The sequence below is a fragment of the Ammospiza caudacuta genome, chromosome 21 (genome assembly GCF_027887145.1).
Source record: "Ammospiza caudacuta isolate bAmmCau1 chromosome 21, bAmmCau1.pri, whole genome shotgun sequence".
NCBI lineage: Eukaryota > Metazoa > Chordata > Aves > Passeriformes > Passerellidae > Ammospiza > Ammospiza caudacuta.
Window position 1 is genome coordinate 10,922,325 of NC_080613.1, and position 24,328 is coordinate 10,946,652.

General features: G+C 49.5%; 1 protein-coding gene across 1 annotated transcript in view; it reads left to right on the plus strand.

Annotated features, from left to right (window-relative positions):
- EXD3 (exonuclease 3'-5' domain containing 3) overlaps positions 1-24,328 on the plus strand; it is a 136,397-nt gene that overhangs the window by 63,266 nt on the left and 48,803 nt on the right. The window contains exons 4-6 of the mRNA XM_058818328.1: positions 12,104-12,168; positions 16,498-16,665; positions 17,887-18,054. Of these exons, the coding sequence (XP_058674311.1) occupies positions 12,104-12,168; positions 16,498-16,665; positions 17,887-18,054 (401 nt within the window). The remainder of the gene's footprint in view (positions 1-12,103; positions 12,169-16,497; positions 16,666-17,886; positions 18,055-24,328) is intronic.

The window sequence follows — 24,328 nt, forward strand, 5'->3', positions numbered from 1 at the left end:
AGGAGGTTCTGGGATTCTGTAAATCAGCAGGAGAGATGCATTAAAGGCACTGTGACCCCAGGTCAGTCCCAGTGTGTGCAGCCAGGCCCTGGTTTTGTGCCGTGGCTTTGACCAGCCTCTGGACAGGGGTATTGCCTGTCCCACGTGTGACAGGGGTGTGAAGGTGCCTTTCCCTGCTCCAGAACCACCCCTGGACAATGCTGCTGTGCTTTTTGGACGTGAGATTTTCAGCTTTAAACCCCAGAGTGCTGCTGGGCTGTAACCAGCTCGTGGTGATTAGAGAGCAGGTAATGATTGACTGTGTGGTTTGCAGGTTCTGTCACTGATGAAGCTGGGATAAGAAGGGGGCAGAGTCCCTCTCAGGCACTGAGGGACATTTCAAATGCTGCAAAGTGCCTCAGGTCGAGGGGGAGGCTGAGAAGTGCCTGTGAGCTGGTGCTCCTGGGCACAGAGCCCTTGAGAGCAGCCTGAGCTCTGTGTGCAGCCCCAGGGCTGTGGCAGCCCCCACCCTCTGTGCCCACCCCCCCAGAGGGGCCCAGGCAGGGCTTGGGGTGGCAGATATCACACACTGGGCTGGCTCTCTGCTTTCATTCAGCACTGGAACTCGGTACCACACACTAAAGAGCCTTTCCATTGGTATTCACGGCTCATAGAGCAGCTCTGCACGGTTCCTGCGCCTTCCAAGGGAAAGGACTTTTCCATGCATAATTTAATCACGTTCAGCACGGCAGCAGTGGGTCGGTTTTTTTCCGCAGAAAGTCTATAACATCTCATTGGTGAACTCCTATACTTGGAGAACTCGCAGTGCGCTTGCTTATCTCGCTCTCTCAGATAAACACCTCTCAGCATCCTGTTTTTCTTGTGCCATACGAACAGGAAGAGAGCGATTGTTTGAGATGTGCGTCAGTCAGAGCTGGAACCAGGCAGCCCCTTACCCTCCCCATCACCATGGAAACCACCAAATCCCTTCAAACACATTGGTGCTGAGCTGACAGGTATCCTGGCTTTTCCTCCAGGATGTAGCCTCCCCAGAGCCACGATTTTAATGTGCAGGACCTCTCAAAAATAGGGGTTTTTAATTTTATCTAGGAGGTGCAGCTATAAATTTCGGAAGGGAACAGCCATCACAACTTTTGTTTTAAGTAGCAGTGAGATCTTTTATTTGGCCATGGATTTGGTGCTATGAGCAGTGGAAGGGCTCAGAGGCAGCTCTGCAGGCAGTGGCAGTGTGGGGTGAGGGACTGGTCAGGTCCTGCCTGAGCCTTGGGCAGCATCTGCAGCACGTCCTGGACAAGTGGCTTGAGCAGCCTTGGGAAAAGCTGGTCTGCAATCACTGCAGGGTCACCTGGAGAGCTCTGTGTGTGGAGAGAGCAGATTTGGGATTTGGGAGTGATTGGAACTGTTTCTGGAACCTCAGGGTGGGATTTTCAAAAGCTGCAGCAGAAATACGGATGAAGAATGCATTGTTTGAAGGTTCTGAAAATGTGTCAGTGTCAGTGCTGGTCTAGTGGCAGGTGTCCCCTTCCCATGGCAGGGGAGTTGGAATGAGATGATCTTTAAGGGCCCTTCAACAAACTAGTCTGGGATTCTACCAGAGATGGAGTTTTAATCTACCACTCTGAGATGTAATTAGTCAGAGGAAGAAGGAGAAATTCTTTTAACTTAGAGGTTTAACCATTGTTTTATTCAACATAAGCAAAGCAGTAATTTCCCTCTGCCTTTGGAGGGCTTGGTTCAGCCGGGACAGATGGGTCTCCTCCACTTTGTTAACCCAAGTAAACATGTCACCGTGTCCCCAGGTGCCACATCTCCACCTTTTGTGAGCACTTGCAAGGCTGGTGACTCCTGCACTGCCCAGGGCCTGGCTCCTGTCCCCAGTGACCTGGGAGAGGCCCTGCCCCATCCAGCAATGTGCTGCTGCTGAAATGTGCTCAGGGGAGGAACTGGCTGGAGAAAAGCTGGGAATGTCTTTTATACAAGAATCAAACTATTGTTACTGTTCTCAAAAGAAAGTTGGATGGCTTCAAAATATGTACTACAGCTTTTTAGAATTACCAGGTGGGTTTTTTCAAATAAAACTACTTAGGACACACAGTTAAAGGTTGTTAGGTTTAGAACTTGGGAATTTCCAGAGATGTCTGGAGGCAAAAAATTAGATATAATTTTAGCTCTATGATAGTACTCTGGATCTGATGATTCTTTTCCATCCTGTGCTTGAGTCCTCTGGGGCTGCTGCTGTTCCTGGCAGTCTCAGTCTCTTACATAATTATGAAGTTTCCCCTTTTATTCTGGACAATATCAATTTTCTTCCCCTTTGCAGGGTTGATAAGTTTGAAAGAAGAAATTGTTCGTTTTCTGGAGTGCTGTTTTAGGTGTTTTTAAAGTGAATTTCCATTTCTATGGAAGTGCCATTAACTCAGTGCAAGGGCATTAACTGGCTGTGACAGATCCTCCTGCTCCTGGCCTGAGGAGGTTGGCAGGACAGGGGATGTGAGGAAGGGCTCATTCCAGGGCACTGATTGTTGTCCTCCTTCTGGGAACGTGGTGACTCGCTCCTCACCCTTCCCTCAACACCGAGCTGGTTTATGGGAACAAAACCCAATTCTCTTCATCACTGGAAAAATGCATGGAGCTGGTGCCTAAAGGAAGTAAGGGTAGCCTGGCTGAATTTTTGAAGGAAAAGAAAAACTGTAAGATGAAACTGTGAGTTTTGTTTAAACTCCTCGAACACAGGAGTATAAAGCCTGGTTTGGTCAGGATGGGGATCCACCCAGCTCAGGGCCTTGAGCCACCCCTCTGGCTGTGCCTGGCACGAGGGTGGAGGGAGAGGTGTAAAATGGGAAGGGAATGAGGGACTGCAGTGCTGTGCTCCCCTCCCATGTGTGTCCCCACTGTCCTGTGCCAGAGATTGTCATCCTGGTGCTGCAGAGCCCTTGACACTGGGGTTAGAGCCCCTGACAGAGGAGGAAGCCATGTGAGGGTATTGACCTGCACAAGGTTTATGATTGTTACATTTTTGGGCTTTTATGAAGTTGGATTTCATTGCCTGCCTAGAAAGGAACCTCTTGGTGTTATTTTTAGAATTGCTATTTCTAGCATGCTTCACTTCTTGTCCAGCCCTGCACTGAAAGCATCCCCAGATGGCCTCTGTCTGTCTGGGGTGATGTCACACCTTGTTCAGGGTGACAGTGTGGGACAGCTCCTTCACTCCTGGGCAGGGGAAGTTTCTGCTGCCCAGGCTGGTTCATCTCAGGCACTGCAAGGATGTCCCAGAGCTGGGTGACTCCTTGGTGAGGTTTCATTTACATTTGTTGAGCTGGCACTGGCTCTGAAAGGCTCCCTCTGCTCCCATGCTGGGTGTGGTGCCCAGGTGTTGGAAGGGAGGGGATTCTGCCCCTCTGCCCTGCTCAGGTGGGACCCCACCTGCAGAGCTGCCCCAGCCCTGGGCCCTGTGGAGCTGCTGGAGAGATCCAGAGGAGGCCACGGAGCTGCTCCAGGGCTGGAGCCAGGCTGGGAGAGCTGGGGGTGCTCACCTGGAGAGGAGAAGCTCCAGGCAGAGCTCAGAGCCCCTGCCAGGGCCTGAAGGGGCTCCAGGAGAGCTGGGGAGGGACTGGGGACAAGGGATGGAGAGACAGGACACAGGGAATGGCTCCCACTGCCAGAGGGCAGGGATGGATGGGATATTGGGAATTGGGAATTGTTCCCTGGCAGGGTGGGCAGGCCCTGGCACAGGGTGCCCAGAGCAGCTGTGGCTGCCCCTGGATCCCTGGCAGTGCCCAAGGCCAGGCTGGACAGGGCTGGGAGCCCCTGGGACAGTGGGAGGTGTCCCTGCCATGGCAGGGGTGGCACTGGATGGGATTTAAGGTCCCTTCCAGCCCAAACCAGTCTGGGATGCCGTGCTCTTGCTGTTGCTGTTGCTGTTGTTGCTCACGTGTCTGTACACTCTGGGAGGGAGAGGAATGTGGATGCTCTTGGGGCTGATGTGGGGAGAGGGAGAGGAAAGCCCCTGTTTGCAGCACAGGGCTGTGGCTGTGCTGAACCTGCCCTGCCCCACAGAGCCTGGGGAGCAGCTCTCCAGGCTCTCCATTGACAAAAAGCACTAAGAAAATAAGAGGGCAATGTCACTGCCTGTTGTGCTCAGCCAAGCGAGCCTTCTCTTTTAATGAGAGTGCATTTTGTTTGATCTGAGCTTTTTGGGGGGGAAATGATGAATTTTAGCCATTAGGAAAACAAAAGGCATGGTTATTTGTAAGGATTGTTTTATAAGAAGCATATGTGTGCTTTATTATTCTTGTGCTTCAAGTGTGGGGATTGTTTTCAGTTGGGAGGCTGCAGTAGAAGAATGTGAACTTCTGACTCACTTAGAAATTGAGCATGTATCAGCCAAATGCTGAGGTTCCTATTATGTTTTCATAACTCAAATTTCTCAGAATGGAAAGGATCTCACTTGCCCTTACTTAGAGAATGATTTTTGTTGCCATTGAGAAAGGCTGGCTTCTTTTTCTAGAAAAACTTCTCTTGCTTTCAATACACTCTTCATTTCCCTTTTCCCTCTCCAGCAGGGCAGTTTCCCCATGTTCTGCCTGTGCACCTCATTCTCCCCCATATTTCTGTTTGAGCCCCTAATTCTGCCTTTTCAATAATGATGTAGTCAGCAGCACAGACAAGGTATGGCTTCACAGAGTGATCCCAGGAAAGTGTGGGCTCAGCTAATGGCACCTGAGGAGTTCTGGCTTTTGTCTAGAGGAACCAAGTGAGGAACATGAGGTGAGCATTGCCTGCAGAACCAGATGCAGCCCCAGCCATTCTGTGGTTGTGTGCTTCATGTAAGCTTATGCAAGGGTATTAGAGAACCCACATTCAGCAGGACCAATTCTGTGACACATGACTGCATGTTGGCACATTAACAGAGTAATGCCTCTAAACCAGAGTCTCATGGAGGAATTGCTGGCCTGCACCTTGCAAGGTGCATCATCGAGTTCAGAGTTTCTGTTAAACCAAGTCTGTGTGAAAGATGATAAAGAACCACAAAAAGATAAGCCTCTAGATACTGACCTCCTCCCTAAAGTGAAGCAGAATATTTCCTGCTCAGTGAAACAGCCATCTCAGTTGGACTGGAATAAAGCTTTGCCCCTGCTCTCAGTACAGGCAGAGAACTGGGCTGGGGTAATCGCTCCAAGCTGACTTTTCCATCTGGCCTATGAACAAAACATAGACTGTTCTGCAGTTCCCAGAGATGCCTGGGCCAGCTTGTGGCAGTGTGTTAGGTGATGTGACCTCTTTATTTCAGAGCCAATCCCAGCTGTGAGAATCTTCATCTGCTGTGGAGAAGCCGCAGGGGCAGGCGAGCAGGAGGTGGCTGTCGTCACAGGGCTCTAGAAACAGAGCAGTCACAGCTGCCTGATGAATGAAGAAATGTGGAACCATTCATCTTGTACAAGGTTTCTGGTGACTGAGAATGAGCTGATGTTCAAAGTCAGGTGATTGCAAGTGAGGAACTCAGAGCATTTTGGGATATTTTCCCCTCCTGTTTGATGTAGATCCTCCCACTGATTGCATTAGTGCAGAAGGGGAATCCAAATGTGTGGATAAAGAGCTGAAGAAACAAGTAAGAAAAGCCTTTCTTTCCTTGGTGAACCTGGGCTCCCAGACCTCCCCAAAGGCTCTGTCTTTAATGTTAAAATGGCAGGGGAGGTGTGTGGTGTGAGGAGCTCAGGGCTGTGGTGGCTGGTGTGGTTCCTTCCCTCCCGAGGTGGGAAGGGCTTGGTGCAGCTGAGTTCAAAGCTCTGTGGATGAGGACACAGCAGCTCAAATGGACACTGAGCCAAGGCTGCAGTGAGCCAGACAGGCCAAATAATGAAGGACCCTCTGCATCTCCTTGCTTCATTTCCTTGCTGCAGGAGTTCAGTAAATGCACAGTTAGCCATTCTCATCATATCTGCCTTTTGTGGGAGGCACAGTGAGGGAATGGGCTGCTGGCATGGGGAGAGAGTCTTTGGAGCTCTGGAAATGGTGCTAAAGCAGAGCAATGTATTGTTTCTGAAATGAAATAGTTTTGTGACATCTGATCCTCTTGTAAATTTGGCTCTGTTGGATTCAGTGGTGGAAGGGGAGCAGGCAGTGCTGGCAGCATTCCCTGTCCCTGCTACCTGAGCCCTGCAGGGAGCACCTCTGGCTGCCTGCACTCCTCGGTGGGGACTCATCACTGCAGCCCGTGGGGATTGGGATCTATCACCAAGTGCTGACTCACACTAACAAACTGAGAGGTTTATTTACGTTACATGTGCTCATTAAAGGGGGCACAGAATGAACACCTGGAAGGTGTCACAATCTGTGGCTTTCTACAGAGGAATTTTGTACCTTTTTAATTTGATCAGCTTATCCTCAGTGGTTCAAATGTAGGCACTAGAAAATGTATCCATTCATTTTTGCTCCATGTAAGTGATATTATTTCTCTGCCTGTTCTTCTGCAAAAGCAGCATACACTTACTGTGAGCTGCAGCCACTTCTGAACAAAATTGAGACAAACTAGGTTTGGATAAGAGACTTTGATTAATTCACACGTAACACACAATTTGTTTGTCCTTAGCTGCAATTTGGATGACCCAGAGTGGGTGTGGGACAGGAGAGGGTGAATGGCTCTGTTCAACCAAATCCCCAGCTTGTGCATTGTCTTCATTGAGGTATTGGAGTTTTAAACTCCAAACGAGACACCTGCCCTAAGGGGGTCATGGAAATACCTTGAATTTTAGTTTTCCTTTCAGAACTACATCTCGAAGACATGTTGAGATAAGCAGGAGTTTTCACTGATAACAGATTCCAGGGATTTATTGGGTCAGAAGGCACACAAAACAATAAGTAATATTAAAAATTCACTGATTGTCTACTGGGTGCGTTGGATATTCCATTAAACATTTATTAAAATTCAGTAAACTTGCAGTACAGGGGACAAGCTGGCTGCCTAAAGAAAACGTAACCATTGTAGGGCAGCAGAGGGGCAGCTCCCACCTCTGCTCTGGGCCAGGGACAGGAGCCAGGGCACGGCTGGGGCTGGGCCAGGGCAGCTCAGGCTGGAGCTCAGGGCAAGGCTCTGCCCCCAGAGGGTGCTGGCACTGCCCAGGCTGCCCAGGGAATGGGCACGGCCCCGAGGCTGCCAGAGCTCCAGGAGCCTTTGGGCAGCGCTGCCAGGGGTGCCCAGGGTGGGGCTGCTGGGGGGGCTGGGCAGGGACAGGGGCTGGGCTGGGGGATCCTGGGGGGTCCCTCCAGATCAGGGGATATTCTGTGATTCCATAAATTTGTAATTCATAATTAACATTTTGTTCTTGACTTTTCCTATCCATGCTTTCAGCTGTGACAGTTTGGGGGCTGTGACCTTGCGTTTCACTCATTTTTTCCACCTTCTTTGGGGTTGCTTTTTTTCATTCAGTATCTTTTCTTCTGCCGACTGTAATTCTTCCAGGTCTTGGGCCACAAGGCATTTAATGGCTTTGGGCACAAACAGAAAGTGTCAGGAGGTGTTTTCCTTGGGAAATTTCCTCCTCTGGGGTTGGATGTCACCCTTTCCTCAGCTTCAGCTGCACAGGTGAATAATGCAGCAGAATTTTGCAAGGACTCCACTGCAAACCTCACCACAAATCCAGTGCTTACCTCAGCAGCCCCCAGGCACTGCTTTTGTTGTGATCACAGCAGGGTTTGAGTGATGGATGCACAAAGGAAATGGAGAGAATGAACAGAAAGTAGTTTATGGTTTTCCTCAAAGGCACTTTTCTAGCTCAAAAATATAAGGCTTGTGGTTTATATGGTTTTGAAATGTAACCACAAACCTTGAGAACTGGAAGACATTTGATTTACCATCTCCTGCAATTTTGGTACCAGGTTCAGGGCAGAACTCATTCATTTTCAGAACGAAAAACAGTCAAAAGAAATATATTAATGTAAAATGTTTAAAACAGGAACATGCTACTGGGAGAAACTCATTGCCAAAACTTGAAGTCTTTTGTGTCTTGTTGGAGTTGGTGCAGATGTGTCTTTTTGAGATCTCCACCAAAGTGCTCTAACCTTGATTTGGTGAGGCTTTTCCAGCTGTTTTAAGGTCTGCAACTCCCTTTTTTGGGAGCTGTGAAGGGTCCGTGCCAGAGTGAGCACTTTTTCTTGAGCTCAGTCTGGGAACTGGGAAGGCTCAGCTGCCTGGGACACATCTCCTGACCCTCCTCAGCTGCTCAGCTGCACAGCTGGAGCAGGGAGACCTGCTTTCTCTGACTTTCCACACTGGGTTTGGTGTTGGTTTTGTTTGTTTGGTTGGTTTTTGGGGGTTTTTTTTGCTGTTTTTGCCGATTTTTCTTGTTTTTATTTTGCTCATAGAATGCCCCTTGCTAATAGCTGGTTATCTCTTCAGGATGTAGGAGTCTCTGCAGGACTGAAGTTCTCTTTAGTGGAGCTTCTGGGTGTCCTTGGTGGGAATGATGGGGTTTTTCTGGCCACCATGCCCCATACTTGCCTTGTTCTTGTCCAGAGCTAAGCCCAGATGCCCTCATGGGTCAGTTCTGACCATCTGCTTTTCAGTCCCTTTGCTTGATCCCTCCTTCCCTTGTACTTCTCTCTTGCTCCCTGCTGTGTGGAGCAGCCACAAGATCTCCAGGTTTTTCTGGAAGGTTTGTGAAACTCCCTGGATGCTCCTGTTGTTTTTCCTTGGATGTCCTGGTATTAGTTGATTGCTAATTCTCTTCTTCCTTCACGGATGAGGATGGGCAGGTACCTGTCTGGTATCCCACCAGAGTATAGCAGTAGTTATTGATTAATTATCATTTTTCACACTCTAGGGGTGCCAGGAGAACTGTGAGGAGGACAGTCCTCCAAAGAGGTCCTGCAGGAGACTGAGCAGATAAGTTGTTCATTTCTTTCAGGAGGCCTTCACATTTCCATTTTCTGTCTCATCTGGAGGGTACCTGGATGCAGCAGCTCCAGGTGCAGCAGGAGCTGCAGTGTCCTCCCTCTGCTGGAGGAGACAAGGGCACGGGGTGGCTTTGCTCTCCTGTTCATGTCTGGCCCTGGGAGCAGCTGCTCCTGGGTTATTTTGTTATGTTCAGCCCCTGACTGTGCCTCATCTGAGATTCCCAGGAGCCTCACCAGGTGAGGAACAGCTCTGTGCAGACACCAGCAAATTTCTCCATTTCTCTCCTTGTTCAATCCCTGCCCTCTGTCATTGTGAAGCCATTCCCCCTTGTCCTGTCCCTCCAGGCCCTTGTCCCATGTCCCTGTCCAGCTCTCCTGGAGTCCCTTTGGACACTGGAAGGGGCTCTGAGCTCTCCCTGGAGCTTCTCCTCTGGAGCCTCTCCCCCGGGTGCGTGTCCCTCCTGTGCTGAGGAGTGGATGCCGTGCTCCAGGGGTGCTCTGTGGAGATCACCCAGCCTGGCTCTGGGGCAGGGAAGGTGTCCCTGTGTCCCCTCAGTGTCACTCGGGGGCAGGGATTGTGTCCCTGTGTCCCCTCAGTGTCCCCCTGGGGCAGGGAAGGTGTCCCTGTGTCCCCTCAGTGTCACTCGGGGGCAGGGAAGGTGTCCCTGTGTCCCCGTGTCCCCTCAGTGTCACTCGGGGGCAGGGAAGGTGTCCCTGTGTCCCCGTGTCCCCTCAGTGTCACTCGGGGGCAGGGAAGGTGTCCCTGTGTCCCCGTGTCCCCTCAGTGTCACTCGGGGGCAGGGAGGGTGTCCCTGTGTCCCCGTGTCCCCTCAGTGTCCCCCTGGGCAGGGAAGGTGTCCCTGTGTCCCTCAGTGTCACGCTGGCACCCCTGGCCTGGTGGGACTGACTGCAGAGATGTTTTCCCCCTGCTGTGTCTGCTCGGGTTTCAGTGGCAGGGAGGTAAGGTAGGAAACAGTCAGTAAGAAAAGGGGTGGGTTTGTTGACTGAGGTTTAGAAAGCTTTTAACAAGTTGAATTATTGGTTGTATGTGAAGTGAAACACTGCTCTCCTAACTGCTCTCATTTCCTGTATCATTCCAGCCTGTTCCCTGCATTAATTACAGCTCAGATTTACAGTGTATTTGGTTACACGCTGCATTGCAGTATCTTTTTTTTTTCCTCTGTGTGTATAAATTTCTTTGGGAGTCAGGCCAAGAGGAGAGTGTGCAGATATGCACACACACATGGACTGAATTTGACTGTAATTTGCTAATTTACTGGGGAGAAGAGATCTGGCTTTTCTTCTGTTTTGGTGTAAAAAGAGCCTTTTCTTTTTCCAAAGGAGGAGCAGTAGCTGAGAACAGCCAGTGTTTGGAGAGTTCAACATTTCAGAACAACCAGAGATGAGAGAAAATATTATCTTGTGAATTGTAAATGTGGCATTTTTAATTTGGCTGGTGTTTCCCAGAGGTTAGTGGATAATGGGAATATTATCATGCTCTTGGCTCAACCAGTAATCAGCTTGCTACTTCAAGTATTTTATAAATGCAGTGCCTCAGAGTTCAGCTGGATGAGGTAGAGCCTTTCACAGCTGAAGGAGTTTTTTGTGACCTGAAATATGAAGTGTGATGAGATACTGAGCATGAAATCTAGCATTTGGAAATGAGCTCTTTAGGAATTGTAAAACACAGAAGGCGATTAAAAGGAAGTTTCCTTTTCAGTTTAACATTTTTCTTTTGGCTGTATGAAAACATAAGAGGAGGTGCTTCAGGAGGATTGGTTTGGAGAGTTCATTCAGATTTTTAAATTCATTCTTCACATTTTAACTGTTGATGCTGCAGATGATTTTCATTCAGAATATTTTGTGTCGTGGTTTTATAAGTAAATGATTGTGAATTAAGTAGAATCAGATATCAAACATGTTACTGCTTTTAAAATCAAATATTTCTAAACAATTGCTTTAGAAGTACTGGTGTGATGAATATTGCTATTATGAATAATGGCATGATGACCGTATGAGGAATGATAACACACAAAAGAAATACTGAATGCAAGTGCTGCAATAACTAGGTGAAAAGTAAGAGGAAAATTCCAAATAACCTTTTTTGAAATATTTGATCCTTCTTTGTTTAGCCTTGCCACTTACCAGAGCAGCCTTTCATGGTCCCTCTTGCCTGAATCCCCTTGCAGCCCCATTGTTGTCCAGCCTGGCAGGGCACAGCCCTGGGCACACCCAGGGCCCTGTTGTGGCCCAGAGTCACCCTCCTCCATCCCAGCTGGCCAAGAGCTTCAATGCAGAGCTAGGCACTGAAATCTGTGCTGATCATCCCTCCCCACCTGGGCTGGCTCTCCCAGGAGCCTGGCGAGGGTGGGCAGGGTTAGACTGGAGCTGCCCAGCACAGCCTGGGAGTGCAGGGTGCTGAGTTAAATCCCAGCACAGCTGGGAGTGCAGGGTGCTGAGTTAAATCCTGTCCAGCACAGCCTGGGAGTGCAGGGTGCTGAGTTAAATCCTGTCCATCCAGCACAGCCTGGGAGTGCAGGGTGCTGAGTTAAATCCTGTCCATCCAGCACAGCCTGGGAGTGCAGGGTGCTGAGTTAAAGCCCAGCACAGCCTGGGAGTGCAGGGTGCTGAGTTAAATCCTGTCTATCCAGCACAGCCTGGGAGTGCAGGGTGCTGAGTTAAATCCTGTCTATCCAGCACAGCTGGGAGTGCAGGGTGCTGAGTTAAATCCTGTCTATCCATCACAGCTGGGAGTGCAGGGTGCTGAGTTAAATCCTGTCTATCCAGCACAGCTGGGAGTGCAGGGTGCTGAGTTAAATCCTGTCCAGCACAGCTGGGAGTGCAGGGTGCTGAGTTAAATCCTGTCTATCCAGCACAGCCTGGGAGTGCAGGGTGCTGAGTTAAATCCTGTCCAGCACAGCTGGGAGTGCAGGGTGCTGAGTTAAAGCCCAGCACAGCCTGGGAGTGCAGGAGCAGGGGTGCTGAGTTAAAGCCTGCCTGGCTGCTGGCTGGGATTTTGTCGGGATTTCAGAGTGCAGGGTTTTACACACTAATCCTGACTGGCAGTTGGAGCTTGGTGCTTTCCAGCATGGAGTAGCAGATTTATCTGGGGTGAAACAATGCCCCAGTGTGTCTGAGCTGCCTCTACAGAGCCAATAAATCTGTTTTGTTTTGTTTTTCTCCCTCCTTTTCTCTCTTCCCCCTCCTGCAGGCCAGGACCCACTCGAACTGCTGCAAACCCTTCAGCTCCTGTGGACAAAGCAGGAGCTGGGCAAGGTAAGGCTGAGTCCTGCCCACAGCAGCTCTGGATGCTGAGCATGTCCAGGCACAGGACGGGTCAGACCCGCCAGCCTTCAGGGCTGCTTTCATTCCAGCACTCAGGGGAAGAGCCTCTGCATTTGCAGCTACAAGTGAAAAGAAAAGGTAGCTTTGTGTGATGGGGAACAGCTCAGGGGCTCCTAGAAAAGAGCTGGAGTTTCCAGGGCTGAGTTACAGAAGGAATGAAAATCAAAGTTGCTTTTTTTTTGTTTTAAACACTTTTTTGTCCATAAAATGGAGGATCTTGGGGGAAAGGGGAAGAATATTGCTGGTAGCTGAAAAAAATGAGAGTTGAATTTGGTAGGGAAGTATTTTTTGCCAACTGGGTATATCTAAGCTTTCATATTTGAAGTATTCTTTTTTCCTGATTTGGTTGGGTTTTGCGTTTTAGAGTGGTGAATGCAACTTACACTGCTGTCTAAAATTAGTGCTGTTATTTTTATACAGCACAACCTATGGGCTCTACACTGAGATTTTTCATAGGCAGTAAAATATATTTAGTCTAAGTTTGGAAGCTTGAAAACTAGCAAAACCAGCAGGTTGAGTTTTCCATGTTTAAGTCTGTGCTGCTCAGGCAGGTTCAGAAGTGAAATGGTTCCTTTCCTAGGAGGCCCAGAGCCCTGCAGCTCCCACAGAACCTCGTGGAGCATCTCCTGTGTGGAATTGTCAGGGTCAGGGTTAGGCCCCAGCGTGGCTGAGGGCCTGGGGAACGTGCTCCATCCTGGGTGTCTGCAGTGCTTACTCACTGTCCTGGGCTGCTGCTCTTAGACTTTCCATTACTGCTAGTCCGTGGTTGCCAGCTGGAATAAACAACTGCAAACCCAATGTGAGAGGTGCCTTTCCAAATGGTCACTCACTGGGGGAGACTTGAGCTCAGCAACTCTGAAACCTTGAGCTTTCCATCAAGTTTTGTTAGAGTTGGAGAAAAAAAAATATTGTCCTTTAGGTCTGGAGGGCAGTTAATCCCACAAAACAACAGCAGGAAAGAGGAATCATCAAAATCTCTGCACTGGGTACCCTGGGATGTGGATTGGGAAGAAAAATACTCTGGCAAAGAAGAAGCCTCCCATGGACGTGTCCTTTGGCAGAGAGCACTGCAGTGATTCTGCTGGGGATGGGAGAGCTGGAGGATCTCCAGGACCTGTGGAATCACAGACTGGTTTGGTTGGGAAGGAATTTTAGGCTCATCCAGTGCCACCCCTGCCATGGCAGGGACACCTCCCCCTGTCCCAGGCTGCTCCCAGCCCTGCCCAGCCTGGCCTTGGGCACTGCCAGGGATCCAGGGGCAGCCACAGCTGCTCTGGGCACCCTGTGCCAGGGCCTGCCCACCCTGCCAGGGAACAATTCCCAATTCCCAATATCCCATCCAGCCCTGCCCTCTGGCAGTGGGAGCCATTCCCTGTGTCCTGTCCCTCCATCCCTTGTCCCCAGTCCCTCTCCAGCTCTCCTGGAGCCCCTTCAGGCCCTGGCAGGGGCTCTGAGCTCTGCCTGGAGCTTCTCCTCTCCAGGTGAGCACCCCCAGCTCTGCCAGCCTGGCTCCAGCCCTGGAGCAGCTCCGTGGCCTCTTTTAGATTCACTCCACAGCTCCATGTCTTTCCTCTGTTATCCACCCCATTGTCACCTGGGCTTTGCAGGTGCCCAGTGGGGTTTGCAGGTGTGTGTCCCCTCCAGGCTGTGTGCTGAGCAGGAAGGTGTTTCTCAGCTTGGAGGGTGCCCAAGGAAAGGCTTTCTGGAGCAATGGGGAGGGCTGTGGTGAGCCCAGCTGCTGTGGGGGCCACAGCAGGAATGTCCCAGTGGGTTCTGACTTGTGCTGGTCACATTGTCACCAGGACGGGCTGAGCCATGCCCAGGGCTGTGCACCCACACAAAGTGCAGGCTCTGTTTTGGGGGGCTGGGCTGCTCTGCCCTCTGTGTGCAGCTCAGGGGGGTTGTGCTGCTGCTGCCCCCCACACGTCCAGCCCCAATAGCTGAGGTGAGGTGGCTCAGGTCCAGCTCAGCTGCCCCATGGCTGGTGAGTGGCAGCAGCTTCTCTGCCTCTTGCTGTGGGTGCCTGTAGGTCAGTCCTGTCCATAGCTGGGGAAATCAGCCCCTGGGTCTCAAATCAGTGACCATGGGCAGGAATGTGTCTGCCAGGGTGTGACCCTGGTTCTGGAGCATGGACACAAGAAGTGGTCATTTCCTACATAGGAATGGCAGTTTAGGAATAACCAGGAAGCATCAGCAGACTGCCCGGAGCTGTGGGACTAGAAAGAGGGGATCAAAGCTGAATAAAGGACTGTGTAGTTTGAGCATCAGCAACATTTTCCTATTCCCATGATCTGTCAGGCTGTAGAAATCCCCCCAAGGAGCATTCCCTGCCATGGGAATCAATTGAAATGGAAATGGCAATTAGAAAAAAAGTTTGAGAGGAATCTCTCTCTGGCAGAGGGACAGCCAGGCAGCACAGCACCCTTTCCTCTCTGATTTAGGTGTCTTGTGCCCTTTTTGTTCTCTGCCTTTGCCCCTCAGACCACAGCTGCCCTAGCTGAAGGCTTGCTGGGGGGTTTGGGATGAGGCTTTTCCCAGCCCATCACAGCCTCACTGTACAAAGGCCACACTCAGGCAGACACAGCTCGATGGTGGCAGTGCTGGGAGCTGCTCTGCCTGTGCCAGCAGGACCTGCTGTCTGCTGGAGCCCTTCCTGCCAGAGCCCAGGCTCAGTTCCAGCCCAAGGAGGAGCTGAGCTGGGTGGTGGAAGCTCCAAATGTGCTGAAGTGGGGCTTTTGGGGGAAAAAAGCCATTTCCAAACAGTGCAGTGGAGTTGGCGAGTTGCTTTATTTTCCTTTGGCTGTTGTATTGGATGTTTGTGGTTGGATCAGAGCTCATCTTTGCCTTCTCTTGCATCTCCCAGCGAAGTTGGAGCCCTGTGTTTAACATTGCAAACTTTCGCCACAGGGAAAATTACTTAGAGGGAGAAATTTCTTATCTAAAGTCCCATCTCCGTTAGTCATCAGCTTTTTCATACTGCCTTTATAGCCTACTGAGAAAAAACCAGTTTCTGTCATAAACCATAGGTTCTGTGGGTTTTCCAGACATGAAAGACACTCTGGAAAACAACTGTCTTCCAGTAAAAATTGTCGATGAATAAAAAAAGAAAAAATTCATTGGCAAATTTTCTGTAGATTTTATTTTGTTTTCCATGTTGCTCTTCAAACTTTATATTGTTTCCACTGGAAGCTCCGAATGGGGCCATGAATCCAGTAAATTACAAGTGCTGGCTGCAGCAGGAATGAGCATCTTTTGGATTTGGCTTTTTAGCCAGAAAAGAAAGAGAGCAGCTGCTCTCAGTGATTTCTGGTTTTGTGTCTCTCTCTCGCCCTGCTCCACGCTGGTGATGTGCCATGCAGTGAGAGGTCCTGTGTGGGTACTGAGGATGCCACCTCCTCACCCTGCCAACCCTCCCAGCTCCCTGGAAACTACTTCTAATGTAAACATTATAGAGATACTGCTCAGTACTGCTAATTTATCACTTCTACCAGATGGGGAGTAAGTAGCCTATTAACATTCACAAAGTGAGAGTCCAATTCCTTCACATTTCTAAACACATCACCCTGGGATTCCTAAGATTTATGGCATGGAGTTTTCCCATGTTCTGAGCCCCTTTGTGGGGCCTTTAGGCTCATGGAGGTGTGCAGGGGCAGGAGGTGCTCAGGGAGCTTTTGGGGGAAGGAGCACAGATCTGGAGGATGACAATCTGACAGAATTTGAACTCAGATATTTCATTCACTTTGATCTGAGTGTAAAATCCAAACTAGTTTGAGACTAATTTTGTGGGCACTATTGTGGCTGAAGTGGGCATAAGGTTAAATGTGCAGGTTTGTGGTGCAGCCATGAGGATGGGCTCTTGTTCTACACCTTGCAGGTATCTTAGAAGAGCAGGAGGTTTTTGAGCCCACTTCTCTACCTTCAATATTGCCATTTTCCCAATAACACCCCTCTCTCCAGCTCACTCCTCCCCCTCCCCCAAATCCCAAGCCCCTTTGTCTGCCCCACAGAACAACTTCTCTGTCTTTATGGGATAATTAGTGTGGACAATTGCTGCTTTTCCCATTGGGTTTGAGGTGCAGTGAGCCATGAAGGAATCTGTAATGACATGAAAAGTCACTGGAGGCGCGGATGGTGGCTGAATAGCAACAGTTACCTCTCTGAATAGATTAAATTAAAAAAATAAAGCTTTGTGTTCAGCTGGGGGAAGGGAGGATTCACTAATCTTTTTGTACATGACAATGTGGTTTTGTATCTCGGCAGCTCAAGGAAGAAATCAGGCGGGGCTTTGCCAGACTGGAGGACCCTTTGGCAGCACTCCTGGCCATGCTGGAGAGCAGCAGCGACTGGAAGGGGAAAGGGCATTCCCTGGGGTATTGCATCACCACCGAGCTGCAGCTTTGGATAAAAGCACATCCTGCTGTCCCACAGGTTAGCAAAAGAGAAAGCAAGAGAGCTGGAAGAGAGGAGAGAACAATTGATTGCAATTTTCCTCAAGTATCTCTAGTTTCACTTTATTCCAAAGTCCAGTATCTTCTCTGTAGCCTTACACAGAGTGTGACAAGGTGTGAAACACAGCGAGATGTTATCTGTGGCATGCTGGCCTGAAAATGAAATCATATTGGGAGCTGTGCTGCCAGAGCTGTTTCTCCTCCCAAGTTGGGATTTCATCTCTCCAGATCAAACCACTTTGATCTTGCAGCGTTGCTCTTGCAGCCTTTCCAGGCTGGAGGCTCTCCCACTGGAACCCACATCCCTGCTGTCAGGAGAAACCCAGTTGCAGAAATTTGCTCTGTGTGTTCTTCCAGCTCTGCAAATAGAAGCCAGTTACTTTAGGATTGCTTAATTCCTGCCATATGGTGGGAATGCAGAAAATGGGAACAGCCTGCTTTTTCAGCAGCTGGATGATTGGTTCTGTAAAGTTGGGTCATCAGATTATATGTCCTAATGTTTACCATTCCTTCTGCCTTCAGATATTCTGACCTACTGAGTTTTTCTCTTTTCTCTGAGATTTTGGCTCTGAACTGCAGGATACTTTTATATTTGTGTTGCTTCCTTTCCCATTTTTCCAAATGGCTCTGGTTACATATAGAGTTCTGCCATTACAGGATCGGCAAAGTGCTACTGGCACTGAAATTCCTGTGTCATGAGTGAATGTTCATGTGGGAGCACAAGGATTTAAATACCTGTGTCTGTGCATCTTTTGATGGTACTTTTGCTTTCCCTACCCTTCATGCACCCAGCAGCAAGCCTGGGAATGAAAATTGAATTCTTATGTCTGATAGGTGAGATCTCCCTGGATGGGAGTCGCTGGATTCAAAGATTTTCTTCTGGGAACCAGGGGGGAGAATTTCTGAAGAGCTCTGTTAGCACAGAGGGCATTTTTCCAGTTCCAGATTTTACTTTTGCACAAGGCCCTATCCCTTCTCCAGAATCACCCCACAAACATTTCATGTTCTTAAAGTGGGTGCTGTGGAAAAAATGTGCATCATATTGTTGTGATTTCTGCCTGCAGACTCCGTGGGGAAATCGGAGAATCCCTTCCAGAGGAATTTGCTTGCTCTGTTTAAACAAGCTGTGCTTTCAACCACCGTTGAATCGCAGCCATCTTTACCAAAGATGTTTGATTGTTTTTTTCGTTGTTTTTTGAAGTCTGGCACCAAGCTGAAGAAGCTGCAGGCCCGTGTGCTCGGAATGCTCTCCCAGTGCCCAGCTAATCTGCTTGACCCCCTGATTAGCATTTACCAGCTCCACACAGCAGACCGGAACTATTTGCTTGAACATGTCAGTCATCTTTATCTCCAGGGCAATTACAAAGAGGTGGGTCATGTCTTTCAAATAAATTTACCTTGCCAGCTCTCTGTGAATGTCTGTGTCCTTTTTTTTGGATGCATTTCAATGTGAATTCCATTTCATCCCAGCAGCTGCACGCTGTGAATGCTGCAGCTTAGTGTGCTCTTCCCATGTACAGGAGCAGCCTGGGCTCAACCTTGGCTTTTCTGCTGACTGAGGACAGAATGCCTGGGAATCCTCCCTCCACTGCTTTGCTGACCTTTGAAAGTAATGGGTTAATAGGCTTTAATTTGGAGAATTTAAGAGGATGGCTGTATTCTTTTTCGTTTTCCTTGTCCTTAGAAAGAAAAGAAGGGATTTTAGTCCTTGGTCATAGACCTGCTGTGCTATCTCCAGCCCACCTGCAGCCAGAGGGCTTGGAAAACCTCACTGGTCCCATGTGATTGCCCCAACCTTAGGTCTCAGTTGGAGGAGTTTTGAAGCCTCTTTACCACTGAGGCTCATATTCCAAATGTGTAACACCTCCTGTGTGTGTGTCTGGGTGGTTGACACAAGCAGGAGTTCACCAGACCCAGGATCTGGTGTGCTTTACCCTGTTTCACAGCACTGCAGCATCTCCAGCATGGTTGCCCCAGCCCTGGAATTGTTCCAGGCCAGCTTGGACAGGGCTTGGAGCAACCTGGGGTAGAGGAAGATGTCCCAACCCATGGTAGGGGGTGGAACTGAATGGTCTTGAAGATCCCTCCCAAGTATTCTATGATCTTTCTTTTTTAAAGGCAAAACAGTTTATTTTTCTCCCTGAAGCATGATTCATTTGGATGGTATATAACAACTTGACCTTGTTAAGCAAAAGTAAAAATTAAAACAGCATTCTTAAAATCTTAAAAATAGCAATCATAAAACCCTAAAATTCTTCAGTACAGCTGAATTCCCAGGTGACATCCTGGAATCCCATTCTTTTTGATTTCTTCAATACTGAAACAAAGATATTTTGTATTTGGTTCGAAGTTCCCTGGTAGTGCTTGAGAGTTAGTCTTGTGCTCAAAAAGTTTTTGAATGTGACCATTTGACAATTACAACATGAAGAAATGTCTTATTTGATTATATTCAAGTGGGATTTTTAGGTTCATGGCTCCAAAAATATTTGTTGTTTTCTTTAGAAATACAGTTCTTTCTAGATCCAGCTTTGGAAAGCTCTAGATTTTTTGGTGGAATTGTTGTTCTGTTTTTTCTTCCACAGCAGAGATCATTTACTGCTCATTCCCAGTATGAAGAATAGGAAACCTCAACAGCTTCTCACTCTCAGCCATAGCTTTCTTCTGGCTTTCTTTTGTTACCCGAAGGATGAATGGAATTCCCTTCAAAAATAACAGGAAGTCTTTTACTGCCCTTGGGGACTGAACATACCTAAGTCAAGCTAACCCCAAACAACCTGGAGCTGGGGCTCTGAGCATTGCAGTGGCTGTGGGTGTCCATCTGTCCTTCCCTTCCCCATCTCTCAGCCGGGGCAGTGAAGCAGACTCACATGTAGGATTGTTGGTTCTTCAGTCTCTCATCTGAAAGGATAGAAATCCATACCAATCCTGACTGCCATTATTTATTTTCTTGCTGTGTTTGCAATAAAACACCAGGCATTTTACAGTTCAGTACTTAAAAGGGTTTATAAAAAAGAGGGAGATGACAATTTTCATGGGTACATAGTGATAGGATAAAGGCAACTGTTTTAAGCTGAAAGAGGAGAAATTTAGATGGGGTATCAGGAAGAAATCCCTCCCTGTGAGGATGGGCAGGCCCTGGCACAGGATGCCCAGAGCAGCTGTGGCTGCCCCTGGATCCCTGGCAGTGCCCAAGGCCAGGCTGGGCAGGGCTGGGAGCTCCTGGGGCAGTGGGAGGTGTCCCTGCCATGGCAGGGGATGGAGCTGCTCAGGCTTTCAAGTCCCTTCAAACCCAAACCGGTCTGGGGTTCAGTGATTTATCCTAGAGCAGGTAATTCCCTTTGTCTGTGGTGTGCAAACCGTGAATGTCCTCTGCCCTGAGAGTTAATGCTCCTTTCCCTCATGGAGGCTTTGGAGAAGGTTCCCTTTGGGATTCCAGAGTCCCCTGGGGGTGCCTGTGGCAGGTGTTTGTTGCTGCAGCACCTCTGTCCCTCCCTTAGCCTGGATTTGGGGAGCTGGTTGGAGGCTGAGCCCGGGGCTCGGGGCAGGGCTGGCTCAGGAGAGGGGACAGGGGACAGGCTGTGGCTGTGCTTTAGCAGCAGGAGCTGTGCTGAGGAGGCACCTGCAGGGGAGCAGCGCCAGCGGATGGCACTGTGCTCCCGGGATGCAGGGAGCAGGCACTGGGAGCTGGGGAGCAGCGGGGATGTGCAACTGGGGTTTGAGGTGTCCGGGCTGTCTGGCCTTTTATCTTTATCTTCTTTTGTGATGGGACCGTGCAGCTGCTGGAGCAGCAGTGAGAGCTCTGAGAGTGCAGTGAGAGCACTGAGGGCTCCCAGCTCTGCTCCTTGTGGGCCACGTGGCGTGGGGACATGGGAGGGTTCAACATTCCCACTCAGGGAGTTCCAGTGAAGCTCAGCAGCCTTGTCCCCTTCCCAGAACCCCTCTGAAGGCAGCTGTGGCTCCATGCCACCCTCCACCTGGGCTGTGCCAGAGCTGCCAGAGCCCTGCTGGCTGCAGGAGCCGGGGCACGGCGTGGGGAAGGGTCTGGGGACCAGGGGAACACCGTGTGGGAAGGGTGCTGGCTCTGAGAGGACGTGCCATGGGAATGCCCTGGATCAGTGCTGTGTGGGAAGGGCACTGGGTGGCAGTGGATTTGGTGTGAGAAGGGCACTGGGATATTTGGTGAGGGGAGGGTGCTGGGTGCTGCTGGATTTGGAGTGTGTGGGAAGGGTGGTGGGTGTTTCTGCTGTGGGAAGGGCACTTGGGTGTCAGTGGAAGTGGAGCAAGAAGGACTCTGGATGGATTTGGTGTGGGAAGGAGACTGGGTGTTCTGGTGTGGGAAACGTGCTTGGTTTGGGGAAGGACACCCTATTCTGGAAGGACAGTGGGTATTGTGGTGTGGAAGGACACCCCATTGTGGCATGGAAGGGAGCTGGGTTTGGAGTAGAACACCCTGTTGTGGCACGGAAGGGTGCTGGGTGTTGTGGTGTGGAAGGACACTGTGTCTGGGGTAGGACACCCTATTGGGGCACGGATGGGCGCTGGGTTTGAGTAGGACACTGGGTTTGGAGTAGGACACTGTGTCTGGGGTAGGACACCCCATTGAGGCGCAGATGGGCGCTGGGTTTGAGTAGGACACTGGGTTTGGAGTAGGACGCTGTGTCTGGGGTAGGACACCCCATTGGGGCGCGGATGGGCGCTGGGTTTGGGTAGGACACCCTTTTGGGTGTGGTAGGGCTCTGGGTGTTGTGGTGTGGAAAGACACCCCGTTGGGGCACGGAAGGACGCTGTGTTTGGGGAAGGACGCCCCATTGGGGTGTAGGAGGGCGCTGGGTGCCGCAGCACAATGCCGGGATTCAGCAGACCGGGGGTAATGCAGCGCGAGCGGGGCTGCGAGAGGCCCTGAATAGGCCAGGCTGTGCTGGAGAAGAATGAGGGGTAGGCAGAAGGCAAGCTAGTGTTTCATGGTCATCTTATGTTACACTTCAGCCTTTCAAAGAGTGTCTGGGGCTGCTTGAATGAACCTCTCTTGCACTGCGAATGCGGGAGCCCGCAGACAAAGGGGACTCTTGTCACTCGCAGGCCCCTTTGGGGAATAAAAGCCATTGTCACATGAACAGGGGCAGTCTGGCAGGCTGTGCATGCTTCAGTGCCCCATGATATCGCTAAGTCTCAGCAGAAATCACATTCAGGGCCCTGTCAGCTTTGATTAGCGGGGTCTCATGACTTAATGTGCTGCGATATTTCATGTCTAAGGGTGGCGGCTGTCTTTCTGGGGGATGAATGCCCTCTATTGTCCACTGAGTTATTTTATTTACATTTTTTAAACAGCTTATAAAGGTAAAAAGATAGCTGTGCTTAAAGAAGAAAATCAAATTCCTTTGCTTCTGGATCAGCAGTGAGTGCTGCTCGGGTCAGATACAGTGAAACTTGTTTTCACAGTCAGCATCAAAGTTCTCGTCTTGTTTAACAGCTTTATAGTAAATTCTGAACAGGTGGCAGTGGAGCTGGGTTTAGGAAGGAAACAATAAATAATCTTTTTAGCCTCTGACAAGCAGAAATATTCCTGGGCCTGAGAGACCTCCCACTCCAGCCTCTGTGTCAGTGATTCGCAGAGTTTCTCTCCCCTTCATCACTTTGGTTCTTAAAAAAGAATATTGGGTTAAGCCAGTAGTATTTTATATTTAACAGAATTTTCAGTTACTGTCTGTTCAGATTTCTCTGTTTTCAAAAGCAGAGTATATTTTTTCATCTAATGTTTTATCCATCAATTTCTAGAAATAATGAAGGCTTGTATGTTAAATGTGGTTCATGTTTGCTCTTTCAATTAAGATAACGTGGGTTATCTGGTAGAGTTCAGTTAAAATTTGACATAAACTATGTTGGAATACCCAGAGAAAAAATTGTGTAGACAGAGAACTGCAGGTTTTGGTCAGCAATACTGCTACAGACATAATAGGGTGATTGACCAGAGTTAAAGGAGCACAAATTCTCAGAAGTGTAAAATGCCCATCATAACCTTCAGTTTCAGTGCAGGGATTTTGTGCCCAGAGCCAGGGGTGTTGGTGTTTGTAGCCCTCCTTCATCCATGGTGCTGGACTACACACCGTGTATCTCTGCAGATCTGTCAGCAGAGATCAGTGTTATCATTGATTGAGCACATTAATGGATAATCAGATTTTTGATTCCTCACTCTGGCTCTTTCTGAGCTGTTCTCAGGCCAGGGAAAATGTCTCTGATATTGCTTCTTATCTCCATTCACCACCTTAATTATACAAAGGCATATTCAGCTCTTACTTTTTTTTAAAGTGTGTTCATTTGTATTTCCTTTTTTCTTTTAAATTAAGAATCATATTGGCTCAGAAGCCCAAGGAAAATGTTACAGCAGTTGTTTCACCCATAAAGATGATGATGTTTCAGTATCCACCCCTTTTTCCTCTGAGCATACCCTGCTGCTGCTGCAGAGGCACGTGGCCTGCCCGCTGGTGCCCATGGGCCATGCTGCCCTTCCCAGCCTCCAGAGCCACCTCTGCCCTGGGCTGGGCCTGGGCAATGCTGGGAGTCATAAATGAGATGGCAGATTGCTGCTCCCACTGCCAGAATGTCTGGGCTCTGGGACAGCCCTGGGGATGTGCAGCAGATCCAGCTGTGCAGAGTCTGGGTCTGCTGAGGTGGGCAATGCTCAGGGAATGAGCCAAGCAGTTAAACCCCACCTAAAACTGCTGAGTGACCTGAGGGACACATATCAGAGAGGTCAGGCTTTAGTTCCCTCTTCCCCTCACCTGTGCAGATTCCAGCCTGCACTTGTACCTCTCTCCCTCTACCTCCAATTCTTTGGCTGGGAATAACCTGTCACTGCTCCATGTTGATGGTCTCACTCTTCCCTGCTTCCCTGAGTGTGGACCTGAGGAATGCTGTGTTTCCCTGGTTTCTGCAGACCTTCCCACAGCCAGCTGTGTATGAAGTGCCCTTTGAGCAGGAAGCAATCAACCATCGAACCTGATGTCATCCCCTTGAAGTGATGCACTCTGAGAGCTCAGCAAAGCTGATTAGCCTCAAGTTTGAAATGAGTGATTCCCAAACACAAAACAGATGTGCCCAATGATTAATACCTGGTGTGCCTTTTACTCAATTATTTCTGCCATTATCCAGGCTTTGATCACTGTGATTTTCTTGGAGTTGACATTGGTTCCTCCTCTGCAAAGTCTCCTTCTGTTGTTTTGTTTATTCTTTGGGTTTTCAGAAATTCCCTGACCGTGTGTTCAGAAATAGTGCACTCAGTCAGGCACAGCCATCTCTGTGTTTGTGCTGTCCCAGCTCACGTGCAGCAGAGCCAAGAGCAGGAGTCATCAGCACCCACTGGTGTCTGTCCTGCCTCAGCACTCCAGGCACTTCTCCTGCACGAGGCAATTCCTCTGCTGCAAACCCCACCGTGGGAAAACTGCAGAAATTGTCAGTGCAGACACCACCCAAGTGCACATGCCCTTGCAGATAAGATCTTGTGTGGCTTCCTGCACCTCGTACTGTATGTGGAAAGAATAGTCATTTTTCGATGAGACAGAGCCAACTGCATTCAAAACAAGCCAGGAGGAGCAGGTATTGGTGCAGGGTGTCTGTGCTCCAGAGCACTCCCCACTTTCCCATGC